Source organism: Takifugu flavidus, chromosome 19 (assembly GCF_003711565.1).
Source record: "Takifugu flavidus isolate HTHZ2018 chromosome 19, ASM371156v2, whole genome shotgun sequence".
In the NCBI taxonomy this organism is placed as follows: Eukaryota; Metazoa; Chordata; class Actinopteri; order Tetraodontiformes; family Tetraodontidae; genus Takifugu; species Takifugu flavidus.
The window spans coordinates 2,259,950-2,278,173 of NC_079538.1; the positions used below are offsets into that span (position 1 = coordinate 2,259,950).

Consider the following 18,224-nt stretch of genomic DNA (forward strand, 5'->3'; position numbering starts at 1 on the left):
TGCGCCGCTGTGGAGTCGTAAGAACCAGTTTGATTGAGGCCACCACGTGATCAGACGCGATAACGAACTACTCCGAGCGTGACGTCACTACAGGTGGTCACCAGTCGCGGTGCGTCTTTAAGAGTCACGTGGCCCCGCGTTTCCACGCCCACCCCTGAGCTGCGGCACCGCCCACAGCAGCAGGTGATCGGAGTTAAAACTGTTTCAGGTGAGATAAAAACCGCGTTTTTACAGCTAAAAACAGGCTTCCAGCGTTTCATCGAATTTCACAGCCAAGGTGAGATGTTTCACGACTGTTTAACGCGACCTGCTGTCCAGAAGTAATCCGATTAGAGCAATAATATCATCTGAAGAACTAGTTATTTGACAATTAAGGTTTGTCTGTGATTATTGACAGTCAGCAGGCGTCTGCCTGGTCATCGCGTTATTGATTGATACTTTTCGGATTGAAACATTCTGATTTTAACTTATTTAGTTTGATTTATTCATAATGTGATTTGACAACCACACTGACAGGTTGTTGTTGGCCTGGAGATGTGGGAGGGGTAAATATAGCCAATAATAATGCAGATGCATTTAATTTTAAAGCACCTTTCAGAACTCTCAAGGATGCACACAGAGGAACCGATGGGACACAGTCAATGTGTTCTCCTGTCCCCTCTTCTGTCTCCTTCTTTGCTGTCTCGTCTCCTTGCTCCTGTCTCCTCTCTCCTCTTTCCTGTCTTATCTCTCTCTCGTCTCCTTGCCCCCGTCCCCTCCTTTTTTGATGTCTCATATCTCCTCTCTCTTGTCTCCTCACCTCCACTCTTGTGTCCCCTTGTCTTACATTCATCCAGACCTTTGTGTTTTTGTCCAACATTAATCTTTACTCCATCTCTTTTCATTCCTGGCTGTGGCCTCTGACCTTGTTTGCAGCTGTGTCCAGTCAAAGGTCAGGATGTGACCCTGTTGTGTAAAGCTGATGATCTTTCCAGTGGTGATGATTTAGTCGGCACCAGTCAGTTTGTATTGGTCGTTGATTGTTGGCTTTGGCCAATCAGTGCATCTCAGATGTCCTGGGGTGGCCAGATGTGGCCAAAAGTTGACCCAGCCGATCAATGTTCTGTTCAATGATTCAGGGTTTAAGCATAAAACAATCTACGACTGGAGACGCAGATCTCATTAGCTACTTTTAACCCTCACTACAGCTTGTTGTTGCCATGGAAACCAAAACAAAATGGCAGGCAGTTAAGGATTACGTGACTCGAAGTACTACTGATGACTCCGACGCACAGCTGGAGGCCAACCTGGAGAACGCTGACCCTGAACTCTGCATCTGCCTGCTGCAGGTATGACTGCGGCCTCCTGCTGGTCACTGTGTGAAAGGAGCTTTAGACACGTCAATGGGATGCTAATCCTTATTAGATTAAATATTATCAATGGAACAATAATTTGCTACAGAGGTGTCTTTTCTTCATCAGTGGAATCTTTAGAGCACCTTTTTGTTGATTGTTGGAATTTCGCTGCACTGTTTAACCACCTGAAGACCAGCACTTCTGTTCTGTACTGTTTTAGCTTTTAAAATTGTGTTGGGTTTAGTGGGATCCTGACTAAGTTGCCATGTTTCAGTGCTGCAGCTGTTGGACCTGCTCCCTCACCTTCGGTGCGCTCTTCAATTCTAACCAGTGAAGATAAAGTCACGTGATGCATCACCTGACCCGTGTGCCACTTTCAGGGAGGCTGGTGACGAGGACCTGAACGTCCAGTGTGACGCATTTGAGGAGGCGCTCATGAAGGATGAGGAGCTGATGAAGAGACTGTACATGGACACTAACAGACACCAACAGGTCGTCTTCTCCCTTTGGGCCATGGTGATGTTCACATGCACCAAAGCAGCATCACCTGCCAATAATGATGTTTTTAACACAAAGTTGAGCAAATGCTGACTGAACATGGTCATGAGCATGAATCTGCTGTGGATGCTGATGACATCAGCAACAAGGTCTGACACCAATTAGGATAAAAAGGCACCAAGAAAAGCAGCCTTAATTAGTGTTGAATTGAACCAACATCTGGATGAGAGCAGTTAGGACAAGCGCTTCCTGCTAGGAGTCAAATGACCTGGATGTTGATTTTGCATTGCCACGGTAACAGGAGAAATTGTGAGAACTTGCCAATGAGAACCTTGTCCAGATGTGCGTGTTCAGAGCAGCTGTTCATCCTTCAGGCCTTACTACTGGTTGATCCAGGCAGCAGCGGACTGTGGGCAGCTCTGGAGCAGCTGGCTGAGCAGGCAGTTCTGTTGTCCCACGACTGTAAGTCTGACCTTGTTCAAACCCTTCTGTCAACATGAAGTTAATTTGATTGGACTCCACACTTTGATCATAAGTGTTTGTTTCACAGCTCATCAGGATTCTGCTGGTTGTCTGTTGGAGAAGCTCCTCCCCCAAAGGTCCCTCTCAACCAATCAGAGGATACAAACTCTCGAAGTCAGTACAAACACAAATATCATGTGAACAGTCAGACCTCATGAGCAAAGATTCCTCCACAGCTGCTACATTAGAATTTCATTCCCAAGCCCCAACTCCCCTTCCTCTCCCCCTCCCCCCTTTTCTGATGTGGGAGCTCCCCTTCCTCCCTTGCCTGGTATGGGAGCTCCCCTTCCTCCCTTGCCTGGTATGGGAGCTCCCCTTCCTCCCTTGCCTGGTATGGGAGCTCCCCTTCCTCCCTTGCCTGGTATGGGAGCTTCTCCTCAAGGTACTGTCGTCATTGCCCACACAGCCAAGAAGTTAGCGGACTTTAAGAACCACCTCCGCTTCAACCTCAGATGTCGACAGCAGAAGATGACTCCCACCTGTCTACGCATCAGATCAACGGTAAAAGGACACAGAGCCCAGGTAATTCTTCACATGACGGAAAAACGTTTACTCAATGAAAGGATCAGACAAATCCATTTTACCATAATTGCCCTGGAAGCCAAGGTAGATGAAAGAAAGGAGGAACTACACCTACTGCTCCCCTCTGAAGTGATGGAAGAAATAGTCAAACTTGTTTCCAAGACTCAGTACACCCAACACACCAGGACCAAGGATCCGTCAGATTCACCACCCTACTGGCAAAACACAACCCCAGCGGAACCAACCCCTTCTCATGACAGAAAAACAGGACACATCCTTGTCTGACGCACAACGGGAGAAATGGGTAAAAAACCTCAGACAGGGAGCTTACACAAACCGAAGAGGAAGTGCTTTCCAAAGGTCTGAATTTTTCCGTCACCCCTGAAGAGGTACTGACTGTCGAACTCATCACAGCCACTGAGACGGCCATCAGAAACGACAAACTCCCGGAAGCAGAACAGATTAGACTTAAGGTAACAGCTGCTTTAGCTAGTGCAAAACCTCCAACCTCTAATATCACTAATGAGGGGAAAAAAGACCATTGCATCCTTAGCCAAGGACAAGAACATCACCATCTTACCAGCTGACAAAGGTAGGTGCACGGTCTTACTCAATACCACTGACTATGACACCAAAATAAGTCTCCTGACAGACACCGCTACATATGAGAAACTCAAGCGAGACCCTACTAGCTCATACAAGAAGGTGGTAGACTTACTACAGAAACTGGAAAAGGATATAGCCATCGACAGACCACAATACTACCGTCTATATCCAGGAGAAACCATCCCTTGCATATATGGATTGCCCAAGATCCACAAACCAGGGACCCCTCTCAGACCCATAGTAAGTAGCATCAATTCTGTAACATTTCCAAATACTTGGCCTCCATCTTGTCTCCCATGGTTGGCAGCACCCCACACCACATCAAACTCCCAAGACTTTGCTCAAAAGGTCAGTGGACTCACACTACTTCCAGAAGAGACTATGGTATCTTATGTCACGTTACTCTTCACGTGCATCCCCACCGCCAGCACCATAGACACCATCCACAAGCACCTTCTATTGGACAAGAATCTTCCAGAAAGAACAACCTTAACACCGGCCCAAATCTGCACCATGCTGGACCTGTGTTTGAACACCACCTATTTCCAATACAGAGAAGGCTTCTACAGGCAGAAAGCCTTCCCCTTGTTTTTTTTTTGTCCAGTTCTAGAGGTCTTGCCCAGCCAGGACAAAGGCTGCATTATCGACAACCTGCTGGCTGATATCAGGAGAGGCTACAGGTTTAAGAGGACCACAGCCCAACCACAGAGGTCCAGCAAAATCCACGGTGAGGACTGTGGTGGATTATAAGGTCTGAACTTGTGTCTGACCCTGTGTTTGTCTTCAGATACTCTGGTGCTTCTACAGCTGCCTGCAAAACCACTAGAAACCATCCTGACCCCCACAGAACCACTCGCTAAACCAAACCCTGAACCAATGTCAACCAAGACTGACCACTCAGAAGCCCCAACAAACATCTGCTGGTGCCCTGGTCACCAAGCTGGATAACAGAATCCAGGAGTCTGGATTAGATGCAGAAAGCATCCTGATCCCTACAGAACTCCTGGCGCAGAAGACTGCTGTGAGGCCAAAATCATGTGATTAAGCTGAGGTTGTGGAGCAGAACCAGAGAATCGAGGACCCTCGGGTGGAATCTGGTCTAGACTCAAAAGCAGGCAGACAGGGGTGTGATTGGACTGAAGTGGAACCATCTCAAACTTCAGAGGAAGAAACCCAAGATATCGCACACGGGTAGAGTTCAGCCCAGTGCGTCTGAGCTATCAGTTAGCATCTGCATTCATGCATGTGACTAGAGATGATCTGTGGTTGGCAGGACTCGGATCCAAAGCCAGAACCAGAAGAGAATGTGTGCCCCACTGAGGTGAGTCTGCTGAGCAGATCACCTGTCGTAAACCACGCATTGCTAACATTCTAACCATGCTGCTAACACCCCCCTCTCCCAATGTGTCAGTCATGAACATCAGCAGGTCTGAACGTGGAAGGTGACAGACTGAACAGGTTCTCATGTGGCAGATGTGGCCTCTCTCAGAAAATGGACCCGCAGGAAATGAAGTGAGATGATTGTCTCGAAACTGCCCCTGAGCAGATAACTGGACACAAAACGCCTCGCAGAACCAGGACCAGTTTTTCTTGGGTTTCTTGTTTGTCCCTCCTGAATAAACCAAATATGAGAAATTGACAAATGGTCACATGACTCTTTAATATTATGGTGTGATCTCTGACTGTATTTACATTTGGTGTGTATGATGGCTCAGCTGATTAAATCATTGTCATAAAGTCTGAGTGTCAGGTGTGAAATGTTCTCCCAACAATTCTGGTGATGACCAAAGTCTTATTAGGGTAAAGAACGTGGTGAAGTCATCATGAAACACTGCTGGGGGCATGCATGAAAAAACGTCACGTGACTCCCATAAAATAATGCTACCGATGAAAAGATTGGGACGGATGAATTGATGACTGACGGTGTTTCGGTGCTGCAGGATTAACACCAGCTGAACCGTCAAACTAATGGCACTCAGACCCTAAAGCCTTGCCTTTCAAAATAAGAGACGGTTAAAAAGGGTGGAAAATAAATCCAGCTCGCTTGCTGACTGTACTTCCGCTCGCGGCCAGCTGCAGCCCCGCTGATTAGAGGGATCATATTTGTAGTCAGCTTCGTTAAAATCTACAGTATGCATCACCTTCGTGTTCAGCGTTCTTTAGCCTGTGACTTTTGTTTCATTGGGGTCTCACATCACTTCCGGTACGGTGCGTCAGCGCGCATTGACACGGTGGGTGGCAGCTGGTGCGTCAGGAGGAGGATGAGGATGAGGAGGCTGGGAGAGATGCCATAACAGCAGCATCTCCGCCTGTGTCATCGGCACCGTTGTGATTCGTTGTCCGCTCTCCGCCACCTTCTGTCGGCTTGTGGACGGATCCCAGTCCGCCTCTCATGCTCCACATCCCCGCTAGTCCTGCAGTCTGGCTTTGATCGGCGGCATCAGGAGCGGAGGTAAGATGTCCTGGAGATGGGAGGAGGACAGGGTGTGGAGGAGGGGGACCTGTCTGTTTGTCTTTGTCCTCCGTCAACATGGAACCAGCCTGGAACCACCGAGGAAGAGGCGACGATGCCAAGCCGCTGTTTCTAGAGAGAGAGAGAGAGAGAGAGAGAGAGAGAGTGTGTGTGTGTATGCGTGCATGTGGGTATGTGCGCGCGCGCGCTCACGTCTTGGGTGTGGTTTGGTTCAGGTAACGAGCAGGCGATGGTGATGACGTCAGAAAGGTTAGGTGGTGTAAATATGTCAATTGAAAGAGGCGCTACTGGTGAAGAGGCAGGTGATACAGTGACTCTGCATTTCTGCTGCTACACACAAACCCTCACCTCTACATTCACACACTAACCCATATTAACCCACACACACACAAATCAGAGGGACACTGAAAGCAAGCAAACGTTCACAACTAGCAAAGCTAAACCTATGGCTTGTTACATGTAACCATCCTCTTCATCCCAGTATAACAGCATATCATGCATTTTTCCAGGATGCCTCTGGATTTTCCAGGAGTCCAGTGAAGATGAGTGTGACGTCATGGTTCTTGGTGAGCAGCTCAGGTACTCGACATCGTCTCCCCAAAGAGATGATCTTTGTGGGCCGGGAGGACTGTGAGCTCATGCTACAGGTGAGAGCTACCTAAGCCTTAACTTTTACCCTGCACAAGCACCAGCCATGATGGGAATATTGATGATAGTTGTCCTATTCCTATTCATAAAACCACACACACCTGTCAAAAGACTGTAGGCCTGTGGTTCACCTGACCCCACTGTTTGTCTGTTGTTGACAGTCTCGCAGCGTGGACAAACAACATGCTGTCATCAACTATAACCTGACAACCGATGAACACCTGGTCAAAGACCTAGGGAGCCTTAATGGGGTGAGACACACACACAGAAAACAATGACATCACAAGCATGAACCCTAACTGATGTGCTGAAATTAATATTTTTCATTAGATTTGCTCTAAAGGTATTTTTTAAATCCTGCATGTGTGTGTGTGTTTATTCCTTACAGACATTTGTGAATGACCTGAGGATCCCTGATCAAACTTACATCACCCTGAAACTCTCTGATGTTATTCGCTTTGGATATGATATCCTGACATCAATACCTTTATCATGAACCACTTACAGAAATTTCATCTACCCATTCATTCAATTCAAACCACTAACCAACATCTGTACAAATATTTGACTGTTTCAAATCTTTTTACTGTCATTCTTTTTCTTAACAACATCCCTACATTCTAGTGTTTATGTTCTTGAGAGAAGTCAACACAAAGTCCCAGAGGAAGCTCTGAAGGTATGTGTGTGACGGTGTATGTTGCATGTGTGTGTGAGTGTGTGCTGCGTGAATTACTAGTTGGTGTTCTACCTGACGGCGAGTGCCCCCTGGTGTTGCAGCATGAGAAGTACAGCAGTCAGCTTCAGATGAACCTGAAGGGTTTGGAGGTGAAGAAAGCAGAAATGGAGGACAGGATGAGGACAACAAGCAGCAAAAGTCTCACACAGGGTAAAAACAGCACACATACCTGATCCTGACACATTTACTGTCACACAACAGGAAGCTGATCACACATGTTGAGGGTTTTTGTTGGTTTTACAGTTTGTGAGACTGCTGATTCACCGTTTTTCTGTTTGTGTCCTAGAGGCTTCAGTGTGTCGGCCCACTCCCCTCTATGGTCAACCATCTTGGTGGGGAGAAGAGGATTATGGGAGTAAAGTACACAGCAGTGACGAGCATCATGCAGGTGCATCACCAATATATGTTTTAGCTCAGTTAGCTCACATGCTAGCTTATATGCTAACATGTTAACAGATAATATTGGACTAGGGCAGATGTTTCTAAATCAGTGTTGCTCCAGAGTTCATCAGTAGAAACCTAGTGTGGTATAGGCAGAGCTAAGACAACACACCACTGGATTAAAGTACATAAATGAAAACAACCGGTGGGGATCTGAGCCACATTCATCACAACCTTTGATAGTTTTCCCTTGAAACCATGGTTGACAGTGTTGCATATTAGTGTTTATCAGGGTCAATCTTCGTGAAATATTGGACACCGTCATTGATTTTTGTGTCGTGTACAGAAGTGTTTCTGCCATCATCTATTTTCACAGAAATGCAGAAAGAAGCGTCCTCTGTGGACCCAGATGTTTCTCAACAGAAGAGCATCTTCTTGTCGTACCACCGAGAACCAAGTTATTTTGAAATCCCCACCAAAGACTTTCAGCAGCTCAAACCCTCCGAGCCAGAGGTCCATGAAATTCCTACCAAGGACACAGACGCGCCACCTGTGTGTTCATCCCCGCCCACTTCCACACCGCCTGTCATCCAGAGCCACGCCTCTTTCACTATTGAGTTTGATGACTGCATGCCTGGAAAAATCAAGATCAAAGACCATGTCACCAAATTCTCCACCCGTCAGAGGAAGCAGCACAGCCTTCCTTCCAAGGCGATGATCCCCACACCTACTGATGTGATGTCAGCAGAGAGTAAAGTGGCTGATTGGCTGGTTCGCAGTGATATCAGCATTATGAAAAGGCGTCCAACAAGTGAAGACGTTTACAGCACTAAGAGTGACCTCGCTATGAATGCCAAGATCCTGAAAGGTCAGACACTCTCCCCAACTACAGCTTGAGTGTTTTTGCAGTTGTTGTCCTACATTGGTCATATTTGATTGTTGTGGATGCTACTGTTGACATGAGGGTAGTCTGCACCTAAACTTTAAGGTGATTACAAGCCAGGACCAGGGTTAGGATCAGCACTTCTGTGGTGTAGCCCAAACGACAATGTAGTGTAGGAGTTATTGTGAGCATCTGCCAGACCAGATCATCTGTTTGGGAATAGTTAAAGTGGACCTATCAGAACACTGAAATTGGACCAACGTAGAGAGTCATTATTATACTAGAACCAGTACAGATACTAGAACTAGTACAGAACCCACGTGAATATTGGCTTGGTGGACATTATCTAGAGTCCACCCTGTATGCTTTGTGGTCCAATTCTTCCCGGTTGTTGAGCTAATTTGAGGATATTGTCAAAAATATTGAGAGATGGAGAGTTGACATTGTCTTCCTGGCCAGGTCACCATCATGAAGATGGAACCCAGAGTGACTCAGAAGATCCAGTTCTAAATGGAAGTAAGAGTACACCCTACCATGATGTCCAGTGTGAACAGTCTGAGGTAGCCCAGCAGATGGTTCAATATGATCAGTCCATCCCCTTCCAGTCCCCTCCTCCAACACAAGTCCTCAATAAACCACTGCAGGACTCTACACCATCCTTGTCTGTTGCCCCAGACCACATCCTGCCCCAAAGGTCCTCACAAGCTCAGTCCCCTACTATGGAATCATCCCAGCAGGGTCCACATGAACACCTCACCCAGCAGGCCTTCATCATTGAGTTCTTTGATGACAACCCACGCAAGAAGCGCTCACAATCGTTTACACACAACCCCACCCATGCTGACTCCCACTCAACCTTGAAGGCTAAGATGGAGCGGCGGAAAGGCAGTGACAGGCCAGCCTCTGTGCATGGTCACATACTTCCTACTCAGCAGGTGATGGTTCCTCTGAAGGGCCAGGGTCACAGTTGCCCTCAAAGGTCTAGCTCTCTGAAGAGGGACAAGGCTGAGACAGAAGCAGCCTCTTCTGGCTCCTCCTCTCGCTCCTCCTCTGGCATGTTCATCAGACCCTTTAGTAGCATTGGCAAACAGTCCAAGCTTACCCAAGAGTTTACTGCTGAATTCCAAAAAGCTTCTTGTCAACACGATCTGTCTCCAACGAGGGACAAGACTTCTGCTCCTCCTGGGATGGTGTCACCTCCTCATGCCAGAGCTCTCTTGTCACCAGGACCCTCAGTGGCTGCCTCAGACCTCTACCCTGCCTCCACCTTACAGGCTCCAGGAAAGTCAGAATCCACAATCTCCATCAATGCTGCTGGTCAGGCCCCCTCTCCGGGCCACTCCAGCGGTCGACCCATGTCCCCAGTGCTACCCTTGGGCGTCAGAGGGACTGACCCTAAATGTTCCCAGCGGATGAGGAACGAGGAGGATGACAGCCTGAGTGATGCAGGGACCTACACCATTGAGACAGAAGCACAGGACAAAGAGGTGGAGCAGGCTCGAAACATGATTGATCAGGTGATCATAAAGTCAGATGATCAGTGTTTATCTGTTCAGTAAAAACTAATACCCATAAAGATAAAAATGATCTAGTCAGTGCACCAAGGAGAAACGAAAACATGGAGAAGTTTGTTGAGTAGTTATGCATGAAAAGTTTTGTCCTTCTTGTTCCTGCTTGCCACGGTGACCCTGGATTTCCCCTCATGCTGTCCTTGTGTTCCAACAGGTGTTTGGTGTCCTTGACTCTCCAGAGTATAGTGGAGTGAACACAGGAGTCTATAGACCTGTAATAAATGATGGAAAAGACGAGCAGGCTAATATGGATAGTGACTCTAGCACCATAGTTGCTCTGCATGGCTTAATACCAGCTGCAGTCAGCAGCCTCCCAACAGGTCAGATGCAGGTAAACATAGAGCAGAAGCACCATGCATCAATCTGGAACACCAACTCCTCCCAGTGAATGCTAGTGTGTGGTTTCCATCCCTCTCTTTTTCCTGTTGCCCATTGTTTTGGCTCCTTCTGCATCTGTCATTGATCAGCTCCCTTTGATGTTCAGGTTCCAGCTGGTCCAGGTCTGGAAGGACCAAAGTGGGTTTCCTGTTGGGCTAGTCTGGCAGACAGCTATGCTGAACCTGGTTCCACTCCACCCCAAGGGGACTGTCTTGAAGGTGCTGTAACATTTGTTCTGTGCGCACTCAGCATGTTTCCATGCACAGTTTAATCCAGCTATGCTCAGAATTTAATTGGACATGTCCCAGTTTACAAGCAACAGAGAAAATCGTATATACGACGGGGGCAAAAGTGTCTTTTCAGCAAGTTAATATGTCTCCATTCCAGTTGAGATATCACTTCACATAATAAACAACTAGAGTCAGGACGCAGAGCAGCATCTCAACATAAAAAAACACCTTCTAACAACAGTATACTTTATTTATTGTGCAGATAAAATCCTTGCTCTCCCTCGTGGTCATGTTGATTTCGAGAAGCAGACAAGAAGGGCATTTGGTAACGCAGGCTCTCTCGAATGTTTTTGTGTTGGGGTCATTCGCCAGTGTGGAAGTTGTGGAGCATGAGCGCGTGCGTTGTCTTGTTTGACTCTGATTAGGGCATAAACATGCCAGAGCTAATCGCTGTCCCATCGTGTTATCCAGGCGAATTAGTTGGGTATGAAGCACCAATGTCAGTTAGATGTTTACTGTTGTCCAGTTGTGGTCAGTCGGTAGTTTGGCTGCAGAAAATGGGGATGATGGGCAGTCCGGCATCACTGCAGTGGCTTCAAGGACCAGTGACAGGACAAAGACATTAGAAACATTCATTTTCAGTTTTAATTTCTTTACTTTTTCCAGATTTGCACCTGATAAGTCGATGGATGGGCAGCTGTGACAACTCTGAGTCCGAATCGAGTCACAGCTCCAGAACAAGAAGGCTGCTACCCCAGGTACCACCAGAAAGGTTGGAAAATGTTCCAGGAATCCGAGTTCGACATGAGCATTTCCAAGGCCAGGAGTCGCTAGAAAGAGTTTCTCCTTGTCCTCAGGATTCTTCTCAACATCTGTCCATACAGGACGATGTAGACCCTGACAGTTTGAGTGATGCTAGTCGGTCCGATGATGGACCTTTTATGGAAAAAACAAAGAAAAACCCAGCCAATGTGGGATCTGGGTCCACCTCCTTCTACATTGGTTCTGAAGACAGTCCAGGTAGACTTCACAAGGTTAAGAATCAGGGCCCACCGGAAAAGACTTTGGACCCTCGAACAAAAAGTCCTCCAACCACAGTCTTGATCTGTAATCTGAGCGGACATGAAACCAGGAGGACAGGCGTTAAGCCAAACAGCTCAGCTCCAAATCTCCAAACACAGGACAAGGATATGGTCTCTTTTTCATCCGTGGTTCGACAAGAGAGTTTCACCAAAGACCGGTCCAGTGACACTGTCCAGGTGAAGAAACTTCCTCACATCTCCAGCCACCCATCCATGATAGATATGGAGCAGAGGAGGGAAAGCCTCCAGGACTCACAGCCTTTACTCCAGGAACCAGTGGGAGCTCTGGCTACTCTGGACACCAGATTTACTTCTGGTTCCCGTCGTGGTTCTAAGAAAGGGGGTTCTTCCAGCCATATAGATGAGTCTCTCTCAGGTGAATCAGATGTGGACACGGCGAGCACCGTGAGCCAGGTGAGTAGTAAAAACACTCCAATCAGCTCTGCTTCTAAAACCCATCCCACTATCATGGGCCTTCAGAAGGAAAAGTCTTCTTCCAGTCCATCTATCCAAGAGAAAGGGCGAACTGCTCGCGAACGCTTGTCTGAGAAACGCCGACACCAGGGGATTGCCGAGGCTACAAGTAAGACAGAGCCAACAAAGCAAAACTTCCAGATGCGCCGCAGTCAGGGCAACTGTGGGTCTCTGGACCTGTCTGCAGGTCACCAAGGTTCTGCTCCTCAGTGGAGTGAATATGCATCATCCGACTATGAAACATCTGGTCAATCTAGTCGTAGCAAGAAGTTGATCACCCCTCTTCAGAAAGAAGACAACGGAAAAACTTCTAAGGTGGCAAACCAGCAGGTTCTGATGCGCTCAAACAGCCTGTCAGCACCACGGCCAACGCGGGCCTCCATGCTCCGTCGAGCTCGACTGGGTGAGGCCTCAGATAATGAAGGTGCTGAGACTGATCGAGGCTCCCACAGTTCTGACCCGATTAGTGCACCAGCCAAAGTCAGTGCTGAAGGGAAGAAACTGTCCAGATTGGACATCTTAGCGATGCCCAGGAAGAGAACTGGCTCCTTCACAACCCCCAGCGACAGCGAGACTTCTTCCACTGGCCGAGGCAATTTCTCTAATCGGACCTCCGAGGTGGTGGTTGCCACCAGGAAGTCGTTTGTGGGCGATGCTCGTCCAGCAGCAAACAAAGGTGGTGGAGCCCACGGGAAGCAAATGGCCAACCGTAATCGGTCCAATGGAGCAAAGTCCTCCAGCGCTGGTGAGTCCTGCACTGGTTCTTCAAATCAAATCAAATCAATCTTTATTTATATAGCATCTTTTACAATCAAAATTGTTTCAAGGCGCTTTCCAGAATTCCGGGGCCTAACCCCAGACAAGCAACAGTGGCAAGGAAAAACTCCCCTTTAACAGGAAGAAACCTTGAGCAGGACCAGGCTCATGTAGGGGGACCCTCCTGCTGATGGGGGGTTGGGTAGGGAGAGGGACAAGGAGAAGGAGAAGGAGAAGGAGTAGGAGAAGGAGAAGGAGAAGGAGAAGGAGAAGGAGAAGGAGAAGGAGAAGGAGAAGGAGATAAATATCAGATAAATATGATCTAAACCAGTCTAGTGCTGTCCCTTTAATCCCAATCACATGTTCCAGTCTCTGTAACAGGATGCTGTGATCAACTGTATCAAAAGCAGCACTGAGGTCCAGCAGAACCAGCATAGAGACCAGTCCATGATCTGAAGCTATAAGAAGATCATTAATAACTTTAATAAGTGCTGTTTCTGTGCTGTGATGAGCTCTAAAGCCTGACTGAAACATCTCAAACAGGCTGTTTCTCTGCAGGTGCTCCAGTAACTGAGTCACCACCACCTTCTCAAGAACTTTAGAGATAAAAGGAAGGTTGGATATCGGCCTGTAATTTGCTAATACATCAGGATCTATCAGGATGATGTTTTTTAAGCAACGGCAAGATACTGTCTTGAATATTTTCTGCTCTTGAGTTAAGTTGTTCTCTAAGTATTTAGGACTTGACCTTTGTCCTCTCATTAATAAAATTCCAAACTCTATTAACATGATGGTTGGCAACAATCAAATAGTTGCAGTGTATCAAGCTAACCCTATCCCTAAGTATGAAACAGTCCTGGTCACAGCTGGTCTAGTTCTGAACTGTAGCTTTATCTGAGTTGTTTGAACTGGGCCAGGTCTGAACTGAGCCAGGTCTGTATTGGTCCAAGTTGGAACTGATTCAGTTCTCAATTGAACTAGGTCTGAACAACATTTATGTAGCTTTATCGTAGCCCTCTGAAGACCAGGTCCAGACCCAGCCAGGTTTGAACTAGTTCAGGTCTTAACCAATTATGTAGCTTTAGTTGGTCTAAACAAGAGAAACATTCAGATATTCAAAATCCAGGTTAAAGAAAATCAGGTGACACGACGAGGAAAGCCTTTCAGAATAAAACAGGAAGCACAGAAAAGGTTCTGAGGCTTTGTGACACAGATTATCAGAACAGCTGGAGCTGCGTGTAACAACCACAACACTAATGAAAAGAGCCTGTATACTCTGGGGTGGGACAGTCCTGAAACATGGGAAGTTACAGAATCTTAACTGAAATGTTTGTAGGGTCCCATCAGAAACCAAAGGCCTTAGACTGCTCTTCCTCCGAAGAAGAAGACTATGAGAGGAATTCTGCGACTCTCAAACCAAAGCTTCCCTCCCAAAACTCTGCACCTGCTCAGAAGACAACTGGTCGCCGGACAGCTGCCCCACGGTCCAAGTCTGTCTCCTTGGAGATGGAGGATGATGACCAGGATGAGCTGGACCCCTACCAGAACTGGACCACACACAGCGCAGAGATTGCCAAGTAAAAGAACGTTAAATCTGAGTGTGCCCTAACTCAAATTTTGTCCAAACATTGTCGGTGATTCTCCCGCAGGCTTAGTCAGGATCTGGCCAAAGACCTGGCCATCCTGGCCAAGGAAATCCATGATGTTGCTGGAGATGGAGACTCGCCAAGCTCTGGCACGGGCATGACGGCCTCACCCAGTTCACTGCCCAACACGCCAGCCTCCACCATATCTGCCAGGGAAGAGGTGGGTCACAGCCCTCCGAACACACACCCAGCACATGTACTCGAGGATCTAAGTCAGGAACACCAGCTTCAAACCATAATTCTAAGCTGGTGGATCATGCATGGTCAGTTGGAGCAGGTGCAGATAAGTGAGATCCTGCAGATCTGGTCTCCACTGAATCACCTCTGATCCCTCAGGGTTCTCCACAAACAACGGAACCTTTTTAGTAATGACAGTCATTTGGTCTTCTCTTGGGACACTCTTAAATGGAGTACACTGTTGATGTGGTCTTCTGTTGCTTGGTTTACCCCTGTTTACCCAGAGTCCCTCCCTCACTGATCCTCATGTTCTCCTCATCTTTATGTTTATTGAGCACAATCTCATCAGAGTTTGATCAGAGTCAACCTTTTCATATGTGACCCACACTAGCCCACGCTAGCCCAAGCTAAGCTGGGAAATAACCCCAGCTTACTGTATCATCTTGAGTCTGGAACTTCTCTTTGGGAAGTTTTTCTCCATGAACTGTTTTCACTGGTTTTAGATCAATTCAAGGGACTGGGTCCCAGTTGATCTGCACAGTGTACCAGCAGTTCCAAGATTGGTTGCCCCACCATTGCTGATGCATGTTGAGCCGGTGCATGCATTCAGGGAGCAGCGCTGTCATGTGACCGCTGCACTTTGACAACAACATTTAGTGGTTGGCTCCTCTCTCTTCCAGCTGGTCCAGCATATTCCTGAGGCCAGTTTAAACTACCAGAAGGTTCCTCCAGGTTCTGCTGCGGTCTCGGACCTGGATGCAAACATGAATGAGCCAGAGTCCAGTTCTAAGCATCATCGTCCGTGGAAGCGAGAAGAGGTCACTGTCTTTTATTTAAAGCTACATTCACACGTGCTGAGTCCCACTGTGCTGAACCAGAATGTTGAACAGATTTGGTGGTCTGACTGGTGTGAACACGTCCTGCAGTGAAGCTGAGACACACCAGGCTGCAGCGTTGCAGTTAGCTTTAGTGGTGCTGGGAGATGTTCCTGGAAGCTTCTTAGCATGTTGAGATGGTCCAAACTAAAGCGATTCTTCTCTTTCAGGCGCTGCTGGACAATCTGATGCTGAACCCAGTTTCTCAGCTGTCTCAGGCCATCAGAGAGAACACGGAGCAACTGGCTGACAAGATGAAGTGAATGAGCTAACGATGGCTGTCTCCACTTTCACACTGTTAGTTCCTCTGACTGGTCTTTGTGGTTGACAGGGTTCTGTTCCAGAACAAGGCAGAGGTCTGGGAAGAGATAGAGGCGAAGATCAATGCTGAAGAAGTGCCCATCCTGAAAACCTCCAACAAGGTTCTAGTCTAACCTAGTGACCAGGAGCCAGTTCACTATCATGAGCATAGCTTGAATGTTGTGTTGTGTTTGCACTTTCAGGAACTGACCTCAATCCTGAAGGAGCTTAGAAGAGTCCAGAAACAGCTCGAAGGTATGGCTCATTCATCTTCATTCTCCCTTAATTCTCCTCATATCCGCACTTAAAATCCAAAATAAAAGCAGGGTTTTTTTTCAATTTGAATGCATTTTATATTTGACTGCACTTTACTGCTGTTACCATAGTGATAAACACCATCGTGGAGCCTGGCGGGAACATCCCACCTGCAGTCACATCATCTCGTGGTCCACCCAGAGCATCTGTGAAGGAGCGGAAACCAACCACCAGAGGCCGCGGTGTCCCACCAACCACCAACGCCAATGAAAGCACCAAACGAGCGGCTCGTGGGGGGGACAGTGTTCAGTTGGCATCCTGAATCGGCCAATATGGTGGTCGCCAAACTGTCAGAGAAGTCCCACGATTCATTGCACAGCACTTGTCGACATTGGTCCCACCCTGTGTCCCATCAGCTGACACCAGTGCCAATTATGTTAACGTTAGCAGCGTTAGCATTCATTCACAACAAGGTAAAAGTGAAGAACAGTCGGCCATTGTTTAGACTACAGTCTTTAGTGTTTTCGAGCATCTCAACTCATTTGTCAGCCCCTGCCGACAAAGCACCGATGCTAACATCCTGCCGCCGGTGTGTTTTGTAGAGCATTCTCTATCACATCCTGAAAAATGTAGAGGCAAACTGAGCTGCAGCTGTGGCGTCCGTGTGTCCACATTGTCCGTGTGTCCACATCAGAAGGTCACCTTGTGGATCGAAGTCTTTATATTTTACTGAATGTTGCGTCAACGCGTCATGCTGATTGTGTGAGCATTTGTGAAGCTGTGTCTCTGCTGGTCCTTGAACACATCACATTTTTGAGACAGCTATTGAAATCAAACCGATGACGTCATCAAGTCAGATATTGCAACATTAGGCAGTGGAGTGGTTTGGTTACTTCTCTGCTTTCACAGAACTACAAACATGAGCACTAGCAGCTGGAGTCTCTGGAAAGTGGTTGGTTTCTTTTGTCAGACTGGTTTGGTGAACATTAGTGTCTAAGCAACAGTTTAAACTTTTGTCATGTTTGATTTTTTTCTTTATCAGAGATGATTCTGAACATCAGGTTAACAGGCTTAAAATGTGATGTAATCACCTACAGAAAGAATGGTCTCTAAAGCTCGGTACAGATTCTGGCCCAAAGGTCAAACAGGTCACTCAGTGAGAACCTGCCATTCAGCAATTTGGTGGAAGGTCTGCACATTTGGTGAAGGTTTGATGTCCTCTAACCGTCTCTCTCTCTCTCTCTCCCTCCCTCTCCCTTTCTCTCTCTCTCTCTCTCTCTCTATCCCTGTCTCTCTCCGTCTTACTCTCTCTCTCTATCTGCCTCTGTTTGAGTTCTTAGATCACATTTCAGATATGTCGGTAAATCTGGGGCTATAATGTTCCATAGTTCAAAAGCAGCCATGGTAACTGCTAACAGCGCATTCAGATCATCAAGACTAAGTCATTTCCTGTCTTAATGCTAAGATAAGCTAACTTCACAAAGGTTGGATATTTAAAGTTTTACTTTAAAATGAGCAGGTTTCCTGTATTTTGGGGCTGATTCACCGAATGTGCAAATCTTTGTGAAGCTGTGATCTTTTTAGCGTCGGCTCGGCGACTGTGGGGAATGTACGGACTCATCACCTGATTGGTCTGATTGGTCGCTGCTCTGATGACTGAACCGCAGGTGATCTTGTGCTAAATGTTGTTTCCTGTGACTTCACGCTGCACGTTTGGTCCTGAATTCTGATTGATTTCATCTTTGCGTCAACATTTCCAGATGTAATAAAGTGAGTTTGTGCACTCAGTGATGTTTCTGATTGGAAATGGTGGGGGGCAGAGGGAGGGAGGGGAGGAGGAGAAGGATAAACTCACACTCTTCTTCCAGTAGCCAGAT

General features: G+C 47.2%; 1 protein-coding gene and 1 pseudogene across 5 annotated transcripts; both read left to right on the forward strand.

Annotated features, from left to right (window-relative positions):
- The first annotated feature begins 1,199 nt into the window (after positions 1 to 1,199).
- Positions 1,200 to 5,125, forward strand: LOC130516534 (uncharacterized; annotated as a pseudogene).
- Positions 5,126 to 5,652: 527 nt separating this feature from the next.
- Positions 5,653 to 18,134, forward strand: cep170bb (centrosomal protein 170Bb). Of its 5 annotated transcripts, XM_057017539.1 has the most exons (21): positions 5,653 to 5,934; positions 6,465 to 6,602; positions 6,765 to 6,854; positions 6,992 to 7,070; positions 7,221 to 7,279; positions 7,381 to 7,489; positions 7,626 to 7,727; positions 8,097 to 8,588; positions 9,063 to 10,120; positions 10,329 to 10,505; positions 10,659 to 10,770; positions 11,449 to 12,278; positions 12,345 to 12,447; positions 12,526 to 13,083; positions 14,431 to 14,671; positions 14,744 to 14,900; positions 15,598 to 15,735; positions 15,963 to 16,051; positions 16,124 to 16,214; positions 16,296 to 16,347; positions 16,479 to 18,134. In XM_057017539.1, exons 2-21 carry the CDS (start codon positions 6,498 to 6,500, stop codon positions 16,667 to 16,669), a joined length of 4,833 nt encoding a protein of 1,610 aa, XP_056873519.1. In that variant the 5' UTR covers positions 5,653 to 5,934; positions 6,465 to 6,497; the 3' UTR covers positions 16,670 to 18,134. The 5 variants fall into 5 exon arrangements, with proteins under 5 accessions (XP_056873519.1, XP_056873517.1, XP_056873516.1 ...); XM_057017537.1 differs by having other exon boundaries at positions 5,654 to 5,934; positions 11,449 to 12,447; XM_057017536.1 differs by having other exon boundaries at positions 5,654 to 5,934; positions 12,345 to 13,083.
- The last annotated feature ends 90 nt before the right edge of the window (positions 18,135 to 18,224 follow it).

What these genes read in the sequence shown, in the direction of transcription:
- cep170bb (XM_057017535.1), top strand. Translation starts at nt 6,498, where the DNA reads ATGAGTGTGACGTCATGGTTCTTGGTGAGCAGCTCAGGTACTCGACAT. An exon ending in TCCCAGAGGAAGCTCTGAAG is followed by an intron (nt 7,280 to 7,380) that starts GTATGTGTGTGA and finishes CTGGTGTTGCAG; the next exon opens with CATGAGAAGTACAGCAGTCA. An exon ending in CCATATCTGCCAGGGAAGAG is followed by an intron (nt 14,901 to 15,597) that starts GTGGGTCACAGC and finishes TCTCTCTTCCAG; the next exon opens with CTGGTCCAGCATATTCCTGA.